Consider the following 20,308-nt stretch of genomic DNA (forward strand, 5'->3'; position numbering starts at 1 on the left):
TCACTAGTGTAAGTCGCTCTGGATAAGCGCGTCTGCTAAATGACTTCAATTTCAAATGTAAATGTGATGTTCCCTTTGCTGGTGTTCTCTATGTTGCATGTTTGGCTGCAAACTGGACATCTCTCAAACAACTGCAGCAGGCAATCTTCATAAACAATGTGCAATCCTCATAAATAATGTTCCTCATCTTATGAGTTGGTGTTGAATGGGAGGGTCTGTGACAGGCTGATCCAATAGATAGTCAAGTGCTGAATTGCATTTTGTTATAAAAAAAAGAACGAAGGATTTTTGGTAATACACTTCACAACCAAAATGACTTGACTATTGTATCTGCTTGGCTGGGAAATGAACCTACTAGTTTATCCCCATATGGAAAATGATCATAATCAAATAAGAACCTTGTATGGCAGAAGAAGATCATTTGTACAAAAATCAAATACGAATCTGGTAAGATTCGTATTTTCCTTACTGTACTGTATGTTAGTGGTGTATTGGCATACTGTATGTTAGTGGTGTATTGGCATACTGTATGTTAGTGGTGTATTGGCATACTGTATGTTAGTGGTGTATTGGCATACTGTTAGTGGTGTATTGGCATACTGTTAGTGGTGTATTGGCATACTGTATGTTAGTGGTGTATTGGCATACTGTATGTTAGTGGTCTATTGGCATACTGTATGTTAGTGGTGTATTGGCATACTGTTAGTGGTGTATTGGCATACTGTATGTTAGTGGTGTATTGGCATACTGTATGTTAGTGGTGTATTGGCATACTGTATGTTAGTGGTGTATTGGCATACTGTTAGTGGTGTATTGGCATACTGTATGTTAGTGGTGTATTGGCATACTGTATGTTAGTGGTGTATTGGCATACTGTATGTTAGTGGTGTATTGGCATACTGTATGTTAGTGGTGTATTGGCATACTGTTAGTGGTGTATTGGCATACTGTATGTTAGTGGTGTATTGGCATACTGTATGTTAGTGGTGTATTGGCATACTGTATGTTAGTGGTGTATTGGCATACTGTATGTGTTAACGTATATGGCTTATGTGGAAAATACAACTGGATACATGATTGTGGTGATTGTCTTACATAGATGTGGTATGACAGATGTGAGACAAAATATATGAATCATATAGTCCCTCTGAATATTATCAGTAAAGTGTATGTTCTGGTAATGTAAACTCTACAACATTTGGTTGTCCTAATAGATTTCATATTGTTTTTATAACTCAACATACACTGAGTGTATAAAACATTAAGAACACCTTATTTAATGATGAGCTGCATCCCAGCTATGAGTTTTGTATATCATTTGTATATAAATGATATCCAAAATTATATTCAGATTTGTATATAATATGTATGTACATTTTCATTTTCAGGTATGAATTTCCACGGTTAGAAAACACATGCATTTTATAATAAGTTTGCAATAGTTTGTATTTGTTACTATATAAATGCTGCATTTTACAATGTAGGAATCAAATAACACCTTAACCGGTCCATTATAAGGGAAATAATGATGAACATTCAGCAAACTGTTAAGTATAACATGTTTATTAACAAATGAAGAGGCCCTGATGATGCCGAACTGTCACTTATACAGTGCTAGAAACGTTTTATCTCAAAAAACACATCTGTACCAAACAAGGATCATAGCCCTTAATAAATATTTCCCTGAAATATTTCAGCAAGTGTAGTACGGTGCAAAAAAAATACATCTAGATTGTGAAAAAGGTCTACTGTATGGATTCCATGTTTAAAGTAACTGTCCATTGTTTCCAGATTTATATGAAATATGATCTATCATTAATTATAATCTGAGTGAAATCGTTTTAGTTCCAAAAATTTATTAAGTAGAGTATGTTAAAAAGCAGCTTTTCTGTGTTGGAATGATTGCAGCATAGCCCAACAACAATGGTGAGGGTGTATAGTGGTCATAACAAATATTCATGCAAGTAAACCACTGATTGGCCAGCTCATCCTCTTCGAAGAAATAGCAAGCATTTTTTGTATCTGTTTAAAATACAAGTTTGAGGTGGCTTTAAAAAGACCATTCTCCAATGTACAGTATTGTGACACCACACTTTCTGCACTGTTGTTCAAATCATTTGTTTTGTTTAGTATAGTATACATTTCTGTGTTAAGCATCCTAAATAATGCCATGGATTCCGTCTCTGAAAAATAGGACAGAAAAAAAGAGAAGCATGATGTAAGATGGGAACCTGGTATGCCAACTGATGATAGGCTACTGAAGCCAATGACTTACCGCTCCACCGGTTTTGCTGAAAATAGTAGAGGAAAAATAAAGAATTCAGCACAATTTGGTGAAAGCCCTGAAACCTAAAGAAAGCCTCCTTTTTACCATCACTAGTGTTGTGTTAAATAATTACATTTGAATGATAACATATTCGCTTAGGATCTCACTTGGTGAAGAAACCGGTTGAATGGACTCTCCTGTGGACTGAAACTGGATGAATGGAACAACAATGTCCAGTGTCACTAACAAATACAGTCACAGTCCTTCACTCGAAAGGCAAGGCACACTGGGAAATATGCAAATAAGTCTTTACACTAAGCAGTGTGTTCATTTTACACTGAAAAGTGTGGACCCAGGTAGATACTGGAATCTGAGGTGCAGTTAACTTTAACTCTAATGAACGTACCCTTTGCAGCAGAGGTAACTCCTTTCCTTTGGCGGCCCTGATGAGAGCCAGTTTTATCATTGCGCCTGATGGTTTTTGCGACTGCACTTGAAGAAACTTTCAAAGTTCTTGAAATGTTCCGCATTGACTGACCTTCATGTCTTAAAGTAATGATGGAAGGTCATTTCTCTTTGCTTGTTTGAGCTGTTCTTGCCATAATATGGACTTGGTCTTTTACCAAATAGGGCTTTCTTCTGTATACCATCCCTACCATGTCACAACACAACTGAATGTCTCAAACACGTTAAGAAGGAAAGAAATTCCACAAATTAACTTTAACAAGACACACCTGTTAATTGAAATGCATTCCATGTGACTACCTCATGAAGCTGGTTAAGAGAATGCCAAGAGTGTGCAAAGCTATCATCAAGACAAAGGGTGGCTACTTTGAAGAATCTCAAATATAAGATTTGTTTAACATTTTTTTGGTTACTATATGATTCCATATGTGTTATTTCATAGTTGTGATGTCTTCACTATTATTCTAAAATGTAGAAAATAGCAAAAATAAAGAAAAACCCTTGAATAAGTAGGTGTGTCCAAACTTTTGACTGGTACTGAATATCATTTCATGAAACAAATAACACTCTTTGTAAGGAGGACTTAAGTTATGTAATACTATCAACACACATACATTCATTTTTCTTTTGTTTTCTACAAACAGTAAAACAACAGCACCTGACAAACAACACTACCCAACACATCCCCAAAGTGATCAACATATGGTTACCAAATTTCGTCAAACACTTCCGTTTTTAAATATAATTGAATAATATATCAAATCCAATGGTACAGTATGTAGCTAGATAGTTCAGTCCTCCAGTTTGCTATTAATGGTGAATATGAGGCTTTTCAATTGATGGCTATGCAGACCTTGACAACAAAGCTTTCTCTGAGATGAATCCCAAATATTGACATATCCCAACAGACAGAACCGTGGAGATGTTTTTTTTTTCGCACCTGTAGATTCACAAATGCCAGCATAGCTCTTTCTCTGTGTTTTAGTCAGATTTATTTTATTTTATATATGGCAAACCCAGCCCTCTTTCTCACCATGTGACCTTCCCTCTCTCATTGTGTTATTTCCTCTAGTGGGCAAGCAGGTGGAGCATTAAAGTAGTCCTGCCTCTTTCTAAGTGTTTTTCAGTTCATAAAAAAACAACTTCAATGTAATGTGGAACTTTATCAACCTCGAAAGTTCCCTCTCTCATTGTCTCAAGTGTTTGGGCAGGTGGAGCAAACAGGCTCTTATGTCAGTGTTAGGTCCGGGTATCTTGCCTATATTCTCCCAACGTTGGGTAATGGGTTCATATCGGTGAACCAGTCTGGTCTCCCTGTAGTCCTCTTGGCAGTATCCTCCCAGCACATAGATCTTCCCCTCCAGAACCACAGAGGCTGCTCCAACATGGGGGATGGTCAGGGGCGTGAGGGCGCTCCAGGAGTCACTAACAGGGTCGTAGACCTCACAGGCCAGCTGGTCGGTGTAGAACGTACGTAGGTTACACACCCCTCCAACCACGCAGAGACCACCACCACCATGATGCAGGACCTCCATACAGTGCTGGGCCCGATCCTGGCTCATCTCTGCCAGGTAGGTAGTTCCTCTCTCAGGGTGGTACAGGAACATGGACGTCAGACACTGGTACTTGCAGTCGAACCCCCCTGAGATGAAGATCTCTCCATCCAACAATGTGGCAGCGTGGCCACTCAGGGCCTGGTCCAGAGGCTTGGCAAAGCTGGAGATTGGCAATGGTTGGTATGAGGTTGGAAATAGTACTGATTCAGAACAATCACAGATGGTTCAAATTGAGAGTGCTATTGTTGAATTGAGTCAAAATTATATGCTGCTCTTACATTATTCTGCATGTGTCCGAAATGTAAAACTGTAAACTGTACACTGTAAACCAACTCAAGCACAACTCCTTACTCTTAAATACTACTAGATGTCACCGTGATGATATTTGTTCGGTTCAGACGCCAGAGCGTCACACTACATTCTTCTTCTAACTCCACAGGTTCTTTGTTTACCTCACAAATCATTTTATCCTTACAAATAAAAACTCTGCAGGAGTTGAGCAAACGATGCTGAATAGTCTTGACAGGGACTTTTGTTTTGACATTTTGGGTAAAATCAGTTGTGAGCTGAGGAAAACACTTGCAACAGATCCACATTTTGAAAAGTCTGTTTAATATACTTTCCTGTTTAATAATATTCTGTCTTCCATGAGATTCTATCTTACCTCCAGGTGTCAGATACGGGGCTGTAGTCCTCCACACTGTCCAGGTTGGTATTCATGTCCATGTCTCCTCCGATGGCGTAGAGACGATCACCCCACACCACCACCGAGAAGTTACTCCTGTACTCCTGCATGTCAGCCAACTTCTGCCAGCTGTCCTGCATGGGGTCATACCTGTGTGTGTGTGTGTGTGTGTGTGTGTGTGTGTGTGTGTGTGTGTGTGTGTGTGTGTGTGTGTGTGTGTGTGTGTGTGTGTGTGTGTGTGTGTGTGTGTGTGTGTGTGTGTGTGTGTGTGTGTGTGTGTGTGTGTGTGTGTGTGTGTGTGTGTGTGTGTGTGTGTGTGTGTGTGTGTGTGTGTGTGTGTGTGTGTGTGTGTGTGTGTGTGTGTGATAAAGAGAGAACATTTTCCTCAATGATAATAAACATACATTTTCTACATCAGAAAAAAGCCATATGTATTGTTAAAACAACTGGTCTTTGACCCCTTTATACCTGTATACTGATTTCAGCGTATCAGTCTTTGTGTAGAACTCACACCCTCCGATAACGTACAGCCGCCCCTCCATCACCCCCACCCCGTGTCTAAACCTGGGCTTCTCTGGTATCTCTCCCAGAATCCTCCAGTCCATGACCTTCACCAGGCCTGTTCCGGTGCGGAGGGAGTTAGCGAACCACAGCTGCCTGCTGGGAAGCCGTTTACCCAAGTCAGGATCCAGCTGGTCGCCTCCGACCAGAACCAGGGCGTCTTTGGGCCGTCGGATCCGGCACTGGTCCAGGGTCTCGGGAAGACTAAAGCCAAACTCTTTGAGGGCTGAGCCGTACAGATCCACCTGTAGTAATAATAGCAATTATACATTTTATTTATAATCAGCTTTTTATAAAACCAAATTGCTGTCTGTATGATGTGTATTATACACTATCTGTTATGTCTTAATATACAGCAGAATTCTTCAAGACTATTTCCCAATACAATTATAGTTGATCTTGTTATATTGTATTGAGATACAGTTGTATCATATCGTATTGTACCTCTGTGTCGCTGCTGCATTCCATGCGCAGGTTGATTGCCCTGACCTCTCTGAACTCCTTAAAGGTCATGAGCTGGAAGCGGACTCCTGTCATCAGCTCCTGGGCCTGGGCTAGCCTCTCTGCCGGGTTGGCCTCTACCCAGACCACCACAGCCCTGAACACGGCCAGCTCTGAGGGCGCACAGAGGCCGTCAGAGTGGAGAAAATCCAGCAGTTTATCACCCGGAAGGTCCAGGAATTTCAGGCTGGTAGACACTTCTTGGAAGTTCCTCAGAACAAAGTCCTCTGCCTCCTCGAGGAGTCCCGGCATCTCATAAGCCAGGGCAAAGGAGGCCACATCCAGACATGAGTGGGCATCCATTTCCCGTTCCAGGAAATCAAGGCACAGCAAGAGGGTGGGCTGGAACTGGAGCTGCAGGGCGGTGCAGGTGATCTCAAAGACACACCCCCAGCTGAGGGAGAGGGACCCGCTGTAGGAACAGCCAATCAGAGCTTCAAGCTCGGATGCCTCCAGGAAGGGAAGAGCCACACAGGGCTGCTGTGATTCCCTCATCCCGCTGGTAAACATTCCCCTGAAGTAGTCACTACTGGCAGCCAGGAGCACTCTGTGGACTTGAGTCAGGAGAGGGAGGAAAATTCAGCATCTGATTTCAGCATCAGCTGTATCATCAAAACTTCTTTAGAATCATTATTATTACCATCATCACCATTGTTATCATCAAGTTACTCCTAAACATAATACTGGGTCTACTCCAGCTTGATCCCCGGCAAACCCCCATAAAACCACAAACATTGTCTCCTCTATCGTTGCTTCAGTACATAGTCATGACAGGTTTCATTTCAGTCTACTCACCATGGAATGATGTTCCTCCAACCTGCAGCTCCACATCACAGCCCACTCTCTCTGCCCACAGCTCTCTGATGGACTGAAGACTGACCTTCATCTGTTCTTCAGTAGAGATATTCTTCTCTTCTGCCCTCTTCTCTACTCCCTTCTTCATTTTCTCCTCCTCTTCACTGCAGAGTTCTAGTACTCTGGGGGCCCCTAGTGTTGTAGCTGCAGTCTGTATCTGGGCCAGTGTGTGTCTGTTCAGAGCTGCTAAGCCCCCAGTGTAGGCAAACTCCACTACCCCTGCCAGCCCCACAAGCCCCACTTCAGGACCCAGACTGATGAATATCTCTGTCTTTATGTCCATGTCAACATCACTCCTCCCCCTCCTCTTCTCCATCTCTTCATCCCTCTCTTGCAGTCTCTGGTGGACAAGGGTGCTCACAGCAGCCAGGACAGGGGAGTGTGCATAAAGATGCTGCCCATCCTCAGTGCTCAGAGTCAGGTCAGTGAGGAGAGAGGAGTCCCTGAGCTGCTCCAGACCCTGGAACACCTCTTTAGGATAGGTATGTCTGTAGAATGTATGAACCTTCTCTTCATCTCCCAGTCCCTCCCTCCTCTCCTCTGACACTTCCTCTTCTTCTTCCTCTTCTCCCTGGCTTGCCGTGCTGTCGTTCCTCTTCTTGACCCTTGCTCCCTCTTTCTCCTTTCTCCTTGTCACGCCCATCCGGTTGTTGTTGTAGGCCACAATCCACCTCAGCTTTCGATCGTCCGCTTCTACCTCTTCTCCTCCTTCCTCAATCACCCTTCTCCTCCTTTCCTTCTCTTTCCTCCACCGTTCCTCCCATTCCATGGGCAGGTAACGTCTGGTAAACTCCATGGATGTTTATGGCTCAAACTTTAGGACTCAGTTAGAGATTGATCCAACTGCTCTTTAGACAACCTCTGTCTCACAGATTATGTAGGCTATGTATATGTTAAGCTAACTATCTACTGCTATACACATAGCCCAGATCTAAACGTTCTCCCCTTCTCTCTCAACCACACTATCTCTTTCTTTATCTACTCAGACACTTTATGTGCACCTCTCTCTAATTTTTCCTCTCTCTCTGTCTCTTTCTCTTTGTATCTCTGTCTCTCTCTCACCTTTTCTGCCTCTCTTTTTCTCTCTCTCGTTCTCTCTCACTCTGTCTCTCTATTTTGCTCTCTCTCTCGCTCTCTCTCCTCTCTCTATCATTCTCTGTCTCTCACTCACTCTCTTTCTCTCACTATCTATCTCTCTCTCTCTCTCTCTCTCTCTCTCTCTCTCTCTCTCTCTCTCTCTCTCTCTCTCTCTCTCTCTCTCTCTCTCTCTCTCTCTCTCTCTCTCTCTTTCTCTCTCTGTCTATTTCTCTCTCTGTCTCCTTTTCTCTCTCTCTCTCTCTCTCTCTCTCTCTCTCTCTCTCTCTCTCTCTCTCTCTCTCTCTCTCTCTCTCTCTCTCTCTCTCTCTCTTTTCTCTCTCTCTCTCTTCTCTCTCTGTCTATTTCTCTCTCTGTCTCCTTTTCTCTCTCTCTCTCTCTCTCTCTCTCTCTCTCTCTCTCTCTCTCTCTCTCTCTCTCTCTCTCTCTGTCTCAGACTCCTACACTCTCTCTGATTTTGATCTCACACATGTTCACAGGCTAGGCTTCAGACGTAAACAAGGATTCTATTCATAGCTACTAGGCCAACGGGATTCTGTTTTAATAAACACTGGGTCTGCTTACAGGATCATATGAAGTGTAGTCAGGCTGTTGGAAAGTATGGTGGGTCAAGAGAAAGTCACCAAAAGAGACAAGAAAGTGACCAAACTGTGTGTTAGGTCACGTAAAAGTGTAGTGGATCACATGAAAGTTGGTCACAAAAGGTGTAGAAGGCCTAAGTGACATGAAAGTGTTGTTGGTCACAATATACTTTTGTAAGGCCTTAGCTGGGTTACAATGAGAATGCATCCCAGATTTATCAGGCTTGGTCAATGGCTCCTACCTGTAAATGCAGTATAAAATATACTATCAATGAAGCACGTTGAGGTTAATGCCCTGGCCAAGGAGGTACTGTGTAGATATGACTTATTTTTATGTAGAACTTCCTTAAACAACCAGTACTTCATGGGACATACTGTTCATTGTTAATCATTGTTAGGCCCATATGCAAACAAAATATTGGTGAGTGTTGTATATATTGTCAGTAAGTGCAAGTCAAATTCTCTGAATATGTAAGACATTAGAGATGTCACTGAAACGCAGCCTGTTACAATACACACAGGTGAGGTTTTCAGACTTCCATTCAGTTCACAGATTATACAGACAAAATCACAAACACACATCCCTCTCTCTAAGTGATTCAGACTCTGAACACCCTTTCTATTTGACTTTGGGCACACACATTTACGGGCTAGGGGTTCAGGCGTAAACAAGAATCTATTCATAGCTACTAGGTCAAGGGGATTCTGTTTGGATAGACTCGTGGTCTGGACCAGCATACAGTATCGTTACGATCTAAGACTAGAGACGAAAACATTAGGACTTATGAAGTGTGGGCCAGCCAGTTGCCCAGGAGAAATGATTGTAGGTCACAAGAACATTCTCTAAACAGAAATGTGTGATAGGTCACAAGAACATTCTCTAACAGAAATGTGTGATAGGTCACAAGAACATTCTCTAACAGAAATGTGTGATAGGTCACAAGAACATTCTCTAACAGAAATGTGTGATAGGTCACAAGAACATTCTCTAAACAGAAATGTGTGATAGGTCACAAGAACATTCTCTAACAGAAATGTGTGATAGGTCACAAGAACATTCTCTAACAGAAATGTGTGATAGGTCACAAGAACATTCTCTAACAGAAATGTGTGATAGGTCACAAGAACATTCTCTAACAGAAATGTGTGATAGGTCACAAGAAAATGTTGTTCTGTCTGATAACTCGTGAACGCCCATGGCATAGCTACAAATAAGTTCAGCTGCAATGTGCTGTCCTAACTTTCCAAAATGTTACCAAGGTGACATCATCCTCAAAAGAGTCCGAGTTAATCTTACCAAAAACAATAAACCTGTAGCTAATATTGACGGCTTTTAAAGGTTTTTTTGAAGGTGTTTTATGGTTCTAGAATAAGTATTTATGAAATTGAAAATGTGCATGAATTATTAAACATTTTTAGGGGTCTGAAATGTGAATGAAATTGTCTTTGCTTGCTGTTCGCTTGCTGGCTGAACCAATCTCAAATCAATCCATATGAAATGAAAGGCAGGGAAGCTAACATCGCTTGTTCAAACATTCACCGCTGAGTACTCCCTCTTGCTAGCTAGATAGCGTGATGAAGTTCTAACTAATGTACAAATGCGTTTCCATGACATCTGTTCTGCTGTGATTAGTGTGACGAGTTGTAAATCAAATCAAATCAAATTTTATTTGTCACATACACATGGTTAGCAGATGTTAATGCGAGTGTAGCGAAATGCTTGTGCTTCTAGGTCCGACAATGCAGTGATAACCAACAAGTAATCTAACTAACAATTCCAAAACTGCTGTCTTATACACAGTGTAAGAGGATAAGGAATATGTACATAAGGATATATGAATGAGTGATGGTACAGAGCAGCATACAGTAGATGGTATCGAGTACAGTATATACATATGAGATGGGTGTGTAGACAAAGTAAACAAAGTGGCATAGTTAAAGTGGCTAGTGATACATGTATTACATAAGGATGCAGTCGATGATGTAGAGTACAGTATATACGTATGCATATGAGATGAATAATGTAGGGTAAGTAACATTATATAAGGTAGCATTGTTTAAAGTGGCTAGTGATATATTTACATCCTTTCCCATCAATTCCCATTATTAAAGTGGCTGGAGTTGGGTCAGTGTCAATGACAGTGTGTTGGCAGCAGCCACTCAATGTTAGTGGTGGCTGTTTAACAGTCTGCTGGCCTTGAGATAGAAGCTGTTTTTCAGTCTCTCGGTCCCAGCTTTGATGCACCTGTACTGACCTCGCCTTCTGGATGATAGCGGGGTGAACAGGCAGTGGTTCGGGTGGTTGATGTCCTTGATGATCTTTATGGCCTTCCTGTAACATCGGGTGGTGTAGGTGTCCTGGAGGGCAGGTAGTTTGCCCCCGGTGATGCGTTGTGCAGTCCTCACTACCCTCTGGAGAGCCTTACGGTTGAGGGCGGAGCAGTTGCCGTACCAGGCGGTGATACAGCCCGCCAGGATGCTCTCGATTGTGCATCTGTAGAAGTTTGTGAGTGCTTTTGTTGACAAGCCGAATTTCTTCAGCCTCCTGAGGTTGAAGAGGCGCTGCTGCGCCTTCTTCACGACGCTGTCAGTGTGAGTGGACCAATTCAGTTTGTCTGTGATGTGTATGCCGAGGAACTTAAAACTTGCTACCCTCTCCACTACTGTTCCATCGATATGGATAGGGGGGTGTTCCCTCTGCTGTTTCCTGAAGTCCACAATCATCTCCTTAGTTTTGTTGACGTTGAGTGTGAGGTTATTTTCCTGACACCACACTCCGAGGGCCCTCACCTCCTCCCTGTAGGCCGTCTCGTCGTTGTTGGTAATCAAGCCTACCACTGTTGTGTCGTCCGCAAACTTGATGATTGAGTTGGAGGCGTGCGTGGCCACGCAGTCGTGGGTGAACAGGGAGTACAGGAGAGGGCTCAGAACGCACCCTTGTGGGGCCCCGTGTTGAGGATCAGCTATGGTGTTGAATTGAGGGGAGGAGATGTTGTTGCCTACCCTCACCACCTGGGGGCAGCCCGTCAGGAAGTCCAGTACCCAGTTGCACAGGGCGGGGTCGAGACCCAGGGTCTCGAGCTTGATGACGAGCTTGGAGGGTACTATGGTGTTGAATGCCGAGCTGTAGTCGATGAACAGCATTCTCACATAGGTATTCCTCTTGTCCAGGTGGGTTAGGGCAGTGTGCAGTGTGGTTGAGATTGCATCGTCTGTGGACCTATTTGGGCGGTAAGCAAATTGGAGTGGGTCTAGGGTGTCAGGTATGGTGGAGGTGATATGGTCCTTGACTAGTCTCTCAAAGCACTTCATGATGACGGAAGTGAGTGCTACGGGGCGGTAGTCGTTTAGCTCAGTTACCTTAGCTTTCTTGGGAACAGCAGACTGGTATAGGGATTGATTGAATATGTCCGTAAACACACCGGCCAGCTGGTCTGCGCATGCTCTGAGGGCGCGGCTGGGGATGCCGTCTGGGCCTGCAGCCTTGCGAGGGTTAACACGTTTAAATTAAATTAAATTGTACAGCACATCTGACTGCTCTCTGTAATGTCTTCACAGTGGCCAAAGTAACGTGGCACCATGACAGCTGGCAAATTCAAGTTACATGCTGATTTCTGAGAACAGTCCTAGAACTTTGGTTCCTTACAACTTCACCAACAAGCTGGCAATCTAGCTTTCGTATGGCGATTCAAAGAAGCTTGCATTAAGCCGCTAACTGGAGCATGGTTTGCCGTTGTACTTGCCAGTGCGTCATAGCTAAGGAGAGCAGAGTGATTTTCAGAATTATGAACTAGTGTTAGGGGGATGTGCCAAATCTCAAATGTTAGAGATGAGTTCCACATCCCAAAAGAAAGATTGGTTGATGGACGAGTGTAGTGTAGGAGGGACGCGATCTGACATGAGACAAAAACATATAGTTGGTCACAATACATTTTTGAGCGGTCTAAGCTGGGTCACAATGTGTGTGTGTGCCAATAATGTGGCAGCATCGTCTCTCAATGCATTCTATTGTCCTTAGAGAGACACTTTGGATGGCCGAACCACTCTGGCGAGGCATACTCCATGATTGGGCAGATTAAGGTCTTGTATACCTGTAGTAGGACTTCAGTTGGGAGGCCAGCTCACCTTGCTACACTTATGTAGTTCCTTGTGGGTTGAACCTTTTTTTCAGATATACCTGTCATGCTCGACCCAGGACAGGTCAGCTGACATCATTACACCCAGCAGTCGGAAGGACTCCACAAGCCTTGTCAGCAGCCCTTCTGAAGCTGATGACCGTATCCTTGCTTTTATTTTCATTCACATGCAGGTTGTTGCTTCTTCACACTCAGCCACTGCATTGAAGGCGGCTTGTGTTTGGCAAGGTAGCTTGCCTGGGGACAACTCTGTGAGTGTGAGGTCACAACTTTGGGGAATGTATGATTGTGTCCCATGAAAGATAAAGCGATTTATCAGGCCTGATCAATGGCTCCTTCCTGTAAATCAGTGAAGCAGTTGAAGGTTAATGCCAAGGAGATATTGAGGAGATAAGTCTTATTTTTCTGCATAACTTTCTTGAGAATATTGTCTGCACGTGTAATCGTAAAATTGTGAATTCAGAAATGATAAGATAGTCTGACAATGCCATCTATTTTTCTCTGGCTTACTTAAATACACCTTTGGACTGCAGTGGACAAAGTACAATCTTTATTCACAAGCTACAGAAATACAATCTTTATTCACAAGATAGAGACAGTCTCACACTAAAAACAAAGGGCTGGGTGGGGCAGGTGCTTAAAAGCTAATGTGTTAAAATGTATTGGTATATACAGTACCAGTCAAACGTTTGGACACACCTTATATATATATATATATATATATATATTTACGAGGATACTTATATGAGGGAAAAATACCCTAGACATTGTCTGTGCTCATGGCAGGTATGACCTAATATTTAACTATGGGTTGTGTACAGTATATACAGTGGTCATGCTCTGCAAGTCAACACAGAATGAACTGTCAAGTATCTAGGCCTGCTCTTAAAGTTTACCCGTCTGTAGAATGGGGGGACTGACGCTGATCCTGCTGCTGCTGTGTCTGTCTGGGACTCTGGAAACCAATGACTTTGTTGCTATCCTCACAAGTTTGCTGAGCACCAACCTTTGTTTGTCTACAGAGACACCAGGAGGCCTTCTCAGCTGCACTGTGAATAAATGGTGGACATATAGTGCCATATAACCCTGGCACCACTTTAGAAAGATATATTCACCAATGTTGAAAATGCCTACAACCTCAAAGACAGGTAGCCATGGTCAAGCCATCTAGCAATGCATGTCATTTTAACAAATTGACAATTGACAAAAACTTTCATTGATTCATTTGTTTTTCAGGCATCTTTTTGACGCCTGGGAGAGGAGTCACAAGTGCAATTTACCAAAACACAGTTTAGCTTGTTGTTAATCCACCTGGCGTGTCAGATTTCAAAAAAGCTTTACAGCGAAAGCAAACCAAGTGTTTATGTTAGGACAGCTCTCTCAGCAGACAAAACAATTACAAACAGCTAGCAGCAAAGTAGATTGGTCACAAAAGTCAGAAAAGCAATAAAATGAATCACTTACCTTTGATGATCTTCGGATGTTTGCACTCACGAGACTCCCAGTTACACAATAAATGTTTGTTTTGTTGGATAAAGATAATTTTTTATATCCAAAACCCTCCATTTGGTTGGCGCATTTTGTTGAGTAATCCACAGTTTCGTGCAGGTAACGACGGGCAGAAGAAAATTCCAAATAGTATACGTAAAGTTCGTAGAAACATGTCAAACGTTTTTTATAACCAATCCTCAGGTTGTTTTTACAATAAATCATCGATAATATTTCAACTGGACGGTAGACTTTTCAATAGGAGAGAGAGAGAAAAGGTCTCGCTCCAGTGGCTCGTGCATGCACAAGTCTGGGGACACCTAGCTATCCACTGACACGATGTGATCATTCTCGCTCATTTTTCAGAATAAAAGCCTGAAACTATGTCTAAAGACTGTTCACACCTTGTGGAAGCCATAGGGAAAGGAATCTGGTTGATATCCCTTTAAATGGAGAGTAGGCATGAAATGGAACAGAGAGGTTTCAAAATAACAGCACTTCCTGATTGGATTTTCCTCATGTTTTCACCTGCAATATCAGTTATGTTATACTCACAGACAATATTTTGACAGTTTTGGAAACTTTAGTGTTTTCTATCCTAATCCGCCAATTATATGCAAATTCTAGCTTCTGGGCCTGAGAAATAGGCAGTTTCATTTGGGCACGTTTTTCATCCAAACATCAAAATACTGCCCCCTAGTCTCAAGAAGTTAAATTAATTTTGATCCAATTTTTGTTATGCTGTTGTGCCAATCAAGTTGTGTTAACGTAAACTGAACAGTAATTATTGTCAATTATCAAAACGTAACAGTAAAACTAATGTTGTCATGTCATGTTAAATCCTAGACAGGCCCCAGGTGGCATTCTCAGCTACTTTAGGAATTTCTGGAACCATTGGACCTGTCAGCAATGAAATCACTCTGGTCTTCCAGCGTGTTCTATCAAACGTTGGAAATGCCTACAATCCAACCACAGGTATTTCCCTCAATGTCAAAAAAAGGGATTCACATTTTTACACACAATGCTCATGCTTACGTTAGTTAGTATGCTGTGTGTAGCTATTACTTTACGTTACATGTTCTTACTTCGTATCCACTAAATTAACAATAATGCTGAATCATTTATATTTTTCCTCTGATTGGAGGCATCTTTACAGCACCAGTGAGAGGACTCTATCATTTCACCTTCACAGCTTTTGACTGGGGATGGACTACAATGACAGGGGCAAGCTTACGTCGTAATGGACAGGTAATGGTCTCTGTGTATGATGAGAAAGAAGGGGGTTCCTCTGAGTCGTCATCCAATAGCGCCACCTTCCTGCTACAAGTGGGAGAGCAGGTGTATGTTGCTCTCTGGGGACATGGATATCGGATATCTGACAATGAAAATCACTACTCCTCATTTAACGGTTTCCTGCTCTTTCCCATATGATGTAAAGATGATGAAATATGTTCAATATGTTTTTCTGATCAATCACATACATCTTAAAATTTTGACATAGAATATAGTAAGTGTGTGCTTGTAGAAATGCAAGTGGGACATCCTGTATTTGTTCTCCTTAGATATAATAATTGAGATTTTTTTATAAAAAATAATGCATTTTATTGAAACAAATAGTCAGGATTTCTGTACAAGTAACTGCGTGTCACGAACCGGCTCAAAGCCCGTAACAAAAGGGAGACAACGTGGAGATAAGGAGTAACAAAACATATATTTATTAAATAAAGTAAAGTACAATATACAATGGTGTGTGTAATCAGTAATCAGTAGTGTAAGTGGGTGTTTTTGCATGAATGTGATAATGCAGGGTGTTTAAAAGGTGCCAAAGCAAACAACCAAAAACCACCAAGATACACAACAAAATCTATAAAGGTGTCTGCATGGAGAGTCTCCCCTATGAATGGGGAAGTGGTGTATTTATCCTGGGAGACACAGGGCCCAGGTGTTTCCCATGTAGCTGACGACCCTCCCAACTCCGCCCACCAGCATCCTAATAAGGAAACAAGAACAAATAGAGAATACGGCAGACACAGTAGGAGGGTCATCACATCCCCCCCCATAAAACCGGGGACCAACAAGGACCCCGGAACATACCGGCCCCTGCGTCCCCAAATGGCGTTTTATTGAGTTGACTCATGTACTGAAGGCAGCTCTGCAGAGTGGTCACTAGCTAGCTCAGCCAAAAAGTTATAAAATCAAATTTAAACCTTATCCTAATCTTAATCCTAACCTTAACCACACTGCTAAACCTAATACTTAACCCTAAGCTTCAAATTTTGACTTTGCAGCTGAACCATCTAACGCACATATGTCAGAGTCAAGGCCCGCGGGCCACATCCGGCCCGCGAGAAGGTTTTTTACGGCCCCTGGGATGATCTTGATTTATTATTAGAACCGGCCCGCAGACCGCAGCAAGCCGGCAGCCCGCAGATCTTTTACACGCACCAATACTACATTTCCCACAATGCAACGGTGACGCACCGAGCAGTAGGCTGCTTCATTTCAATATTTATTGGCACAGCAGTTGTCAGCATCACAGTAAAATTAACTTTCAGATACCCATCAAAAATGGCAAAACGGAAGGTGGACACTGAGAACCGGGGGGTTTCAAACAAGGTGGGAGTCGGAGTATTTGTTCACGGAGGTAGCTGGAAAACCTGTGTGTCTTCTGTGTGGAGAAAGTGTGGCGGTACTGAAAGAGTATAATCTGAGACGACATTATGAAACGAAACACGCGGACAAAAACAAGAATATGGACATGGAACAAAGGCTACAAAAGGCAGAGGAATTAAAACGAGGCCTCAAATCTCGACAGGCTCTGTTCAAAAAAGCCAAATCACAAGGCCAGGCTGCTGTCAAGGCCAGTTTTATTTTGGCAGAAGAGATCGCTAAATCAGCCCGGCCATTTACGGAGGGGATTTCATCAAAAACTGCATGATTAAAGTTTGTGACGAAGTTTGCCCAGAAAAAAGGCAACTCTTTTTAAATGTGAGTCTGAGCAGAAACACCATTGCCGAGAGAGTAGACCAGTTGTCCATCAATCTAAAAGAGCAGCTTGTGAAAAAGGGAAAAGATTTCATTGCATATTCCTTGGCTGTGGATGAGAGCACCGACATTTCTGACATTGCCCAGTTGTCAATTTTCATCCGCGGAGTGGACTCCAGCCTAAGCGTGACAGAGGAGTTTTTGGCTTTACGTCCTATGCATGGCACAACTACGGGGCATGATTTGTATGAAGAGGTGTCAAGATGTGTAAATGAGATGGAGCTGCCTTGGGAAAAACTTGTGGGTTTGACAACCGACGGAGCACCTGCGATGTGTGGACACAGGAGCGGACTGGTGGCAAAGATACGGGAAAAGATGCAAGAGGAAAACGCGACAGGTGAGCTGACAGCTTATCATTGTATCATACACCAGGAAGCGTTGTGCGGTAAAGCCTTGAAAATGGAGCATGTAATGAGCATCATCACGCGCACAGTTAACTTTATCAGAGCCAAAGGTTTGAATCACCGCCAGTTCAAGGCATTTCTGACGGAGTTAGAAACGGAGCATGGTGATTTGCCTTATCACACAGAGGTGCGATGGCTAAGCCAGGGAAAGGTGCTTCAAAGATGTTTCGAGCTTCGTGAGGAGATTTGTCTGTTCTTGGACAGCAAAGGGAAAGACACAACACAACTCCGAGACGAAATGTTTCTGTGTGAAATGGCTTTTCTGTGTGACATTACGAGTCATCTGAATGCAATGAACTTGCAGCTGCAGGGTCGGGATCGTGTCATCTCTGATATGTACAGTACAGTGAAGGCATTTAAAACCAAACTGACTCTGTGGGAGACGCAGATGCGGAAAGAAAATTTGAGCCACTTTCCCAGCTGCCAGACCATGAAAGAGAAGCTCTCTACCAGTGCGTTCCCGAGCGCACAGTTGGCTGATAAAATAGGTATGCTTGCCGCTGACTTTCGACGCCGATTTGCTGACTTTGAAGCACAAAAAGCAGGTTGGAACTGCTCGGTAACCCATTTGCTGTTGACGTGGAAAGCTCACCACCAAACCTCCAAATGGAGTTGATTGACCTCCAATGCAATGATGCACTGAGGGCAAAATATGCGGCAGTGGGTGCTGCGGAGTTCGCCCGTTTCCTCCCCGACACAATGCCCCAGCTGCGCATCCAGGCTGCTCAAACGTTGTCTATGTTTGGCAGCACATACCTGTGTGAACAACTGTTTTCTTTGATGAACTTGAACAAAACATCACACAGAAGTCGACCTACTGCTGAACACCTCCACTCAATTCTGAGGATTTCCTCAGCTCAGAGCCTTACCCCGAACATTGATGAACTTGTGGAAAAGATGGGACACCACCAAATATCACCCTCAACCTCAAACAAGTGAACATTACTGTGCAATCACATATTTAGAGTTTTTACTCAGTTCAAGTTTAAAAGTTAAAGTTTAATATTTGTTTTCACTGCATGTTACTTCTCCTTAAACAAAGTGTTGTTTTTGATTAATAGATTTTTGCACTTTATTTTATTGTATTTCAATCCAATTATATTTTAAAAATATTTCAGTTGAGTGGATGATAGAAAATTGCTATTATTGTTTTTTTCTTTGAAGTAAATTTAGCCCACTTTTGCTAAAATAGAAAATATAGGCTACTGATGGTGCCTTGAATACCAGTTTCTTTCATTTAATGTTCATGTTATGGGGATTTTTATATAAAGGAAATTTGTCTTTTGTGTCTGTTGAAAATTAAAGATTACTGACAGAGCCATAAGAAAATATTGCTTTATTTATCTGATCATATTGGAATATATTTGTTAGGTTTTCAGTAGGTTCAATTAGGTTCACTAGACTATATGCGTCATTTAAACATTTTTCAATGAACATTCGAACAGTCCGGCCCTCGGCTTGTAGCTAAATTTTTTATTTGGCCCTCCGTCCATTTGACTTTGACACCCCTGATCTAACGGAACCGCTCACTGTCGCCCAGTTCTGCCTCCAGGGAAAGACTCATGACAATAAACGTCAACGGCTAACTCCACAAAAACACAATAATATATTCTCATTCACAGTACAGCTATCTGACGTATAGTATAGTGCCAAATCAAAAAGACACAAATAAATCTCACTTAAATATCTTCAAACATTTTTTTTTACCATTTTAGTGATTAACCTCTGCAGATTGTGTACTACTTTAGGTCCTGCAGCAGAACGCATGCAATGTGACAATCATTATGATACATAGATATAGTGATGAGAATGATTATGACAGCTGATTATAATGATAGAAGTGAGAATCATACTCAAAAACAACAAAGGCATTTAAATGCCTTCATGCATGTAAAACAAAACTGCGTATAAATGATTACGAATGCTTTCTAATTCATTATGTAGGGCCACTATCATATGAAGGTGATAAGGTACTCTGGGTACGCTTGGTCGTCGTGGAAGATGACAAACATGCTGGGTCTCTGCAGGTTGTCCACTAGACTGTCATAGCAGTCAGCGGAATCTGTGGGGGAGCGACGAGGGGTGAACTTCATGGAGGGGTCACCCAGGGTATAGCGCCCGGTCAGAACACGTGCAACGTACATACGCCTGTGCCCAGAACCATCAGGAGGGCTATATCTGGGATTGGCTGAATAGCTGGCGTTCACAGCAAAATACACACCCACTCCATATGCTGTAACTAAAAGAAGAAGACAAGTGGAGGAAATGGATGAAGCGGAGAGAATTAATTAATACAAAATGAAAGTACGTAAAAGTAAAAGAAGGCATTGTAATAGCATTTAATAGCATGCAATATCATTGTAATAGCATGTAATAGCATTGTAATAGCATTGTAATAGCATGTAATAGCATTGTAATAGCATTGTAATAGCATGTAATAGCCCTTACTATTAGCATAGCTCCTGTTGAATCCATTACTTTCAATGGCGTCACAGGTTTTTGCTGCCGTCCCGTGGTAGAGTTTCCTTACCCCTACCGCCGCTGCTCCGTTCTTGGCCCGGATGCGCTGCTCACACAATGCGTACGCCTGCCACAGAAATACATTCTGCACACGCTCAATCTGGAAAAGAGACAACGTTCAAGAACCAACCAACACCTTAAAACACAACT

The 20,308-nt window shown here is 42.5% G+C and overlaps 1 protein-coding gene across 1 annotated transcript; it reads right to left on the minus strand.

The window, feature by feature from the left end:
• Nucleotides 1-3,406: 3,406 nt before the first annotated feature.
• On the minus strand, nucleotides 3,407-8,005 carry si:ch211-63p21.8 (kelch-like protein 33). The gene is made up of 5 exons (XM_046320007.1): nucleotides 6,830-8,005; nucleotides 5,978-6,588; nucleotides 5,441-5,778; nucleotides 4,952-5,122; nucleotides 3,407-4,447 (listed from the first exon to the last, which is right to left on the minus strand). Exons 1-5 carry the CDS (start codon nucleotides 7,683-7,685, stop codon nucleotides 3,919-3,921), a joined length of 2,505 nt encoding a protein of 834 aa, XP_046175963.1. The 5' UTR covers nucleotides 7,686-8,005; the 3' UTR covers nucleotides 3,407-3,918.
• Between the last annotated feature and the right edge of the window lie 12,303 nt (nucleotides 8,006-20,308).

The sequence above is a fragment of the Oncorhynchus gorbuscha genome, linkage group LG21, assembly GCF_021184085.1.
Source record: "Oncorhynchus gorbuscha isolate QuinsamMale2020 ecotype Even-year linkage group LG21, OgorEven_v1.0, whole genome shotgun sequence".
In the NCBI taxonomy this organism is placed as follows: domain Eukaryota; kingdom Metazoa; phylum Chordata; class Actinopteri; order Salmoniformes; family Salmonidae; genus Oncorhynchus; species Oncorhynchus gorbuscha.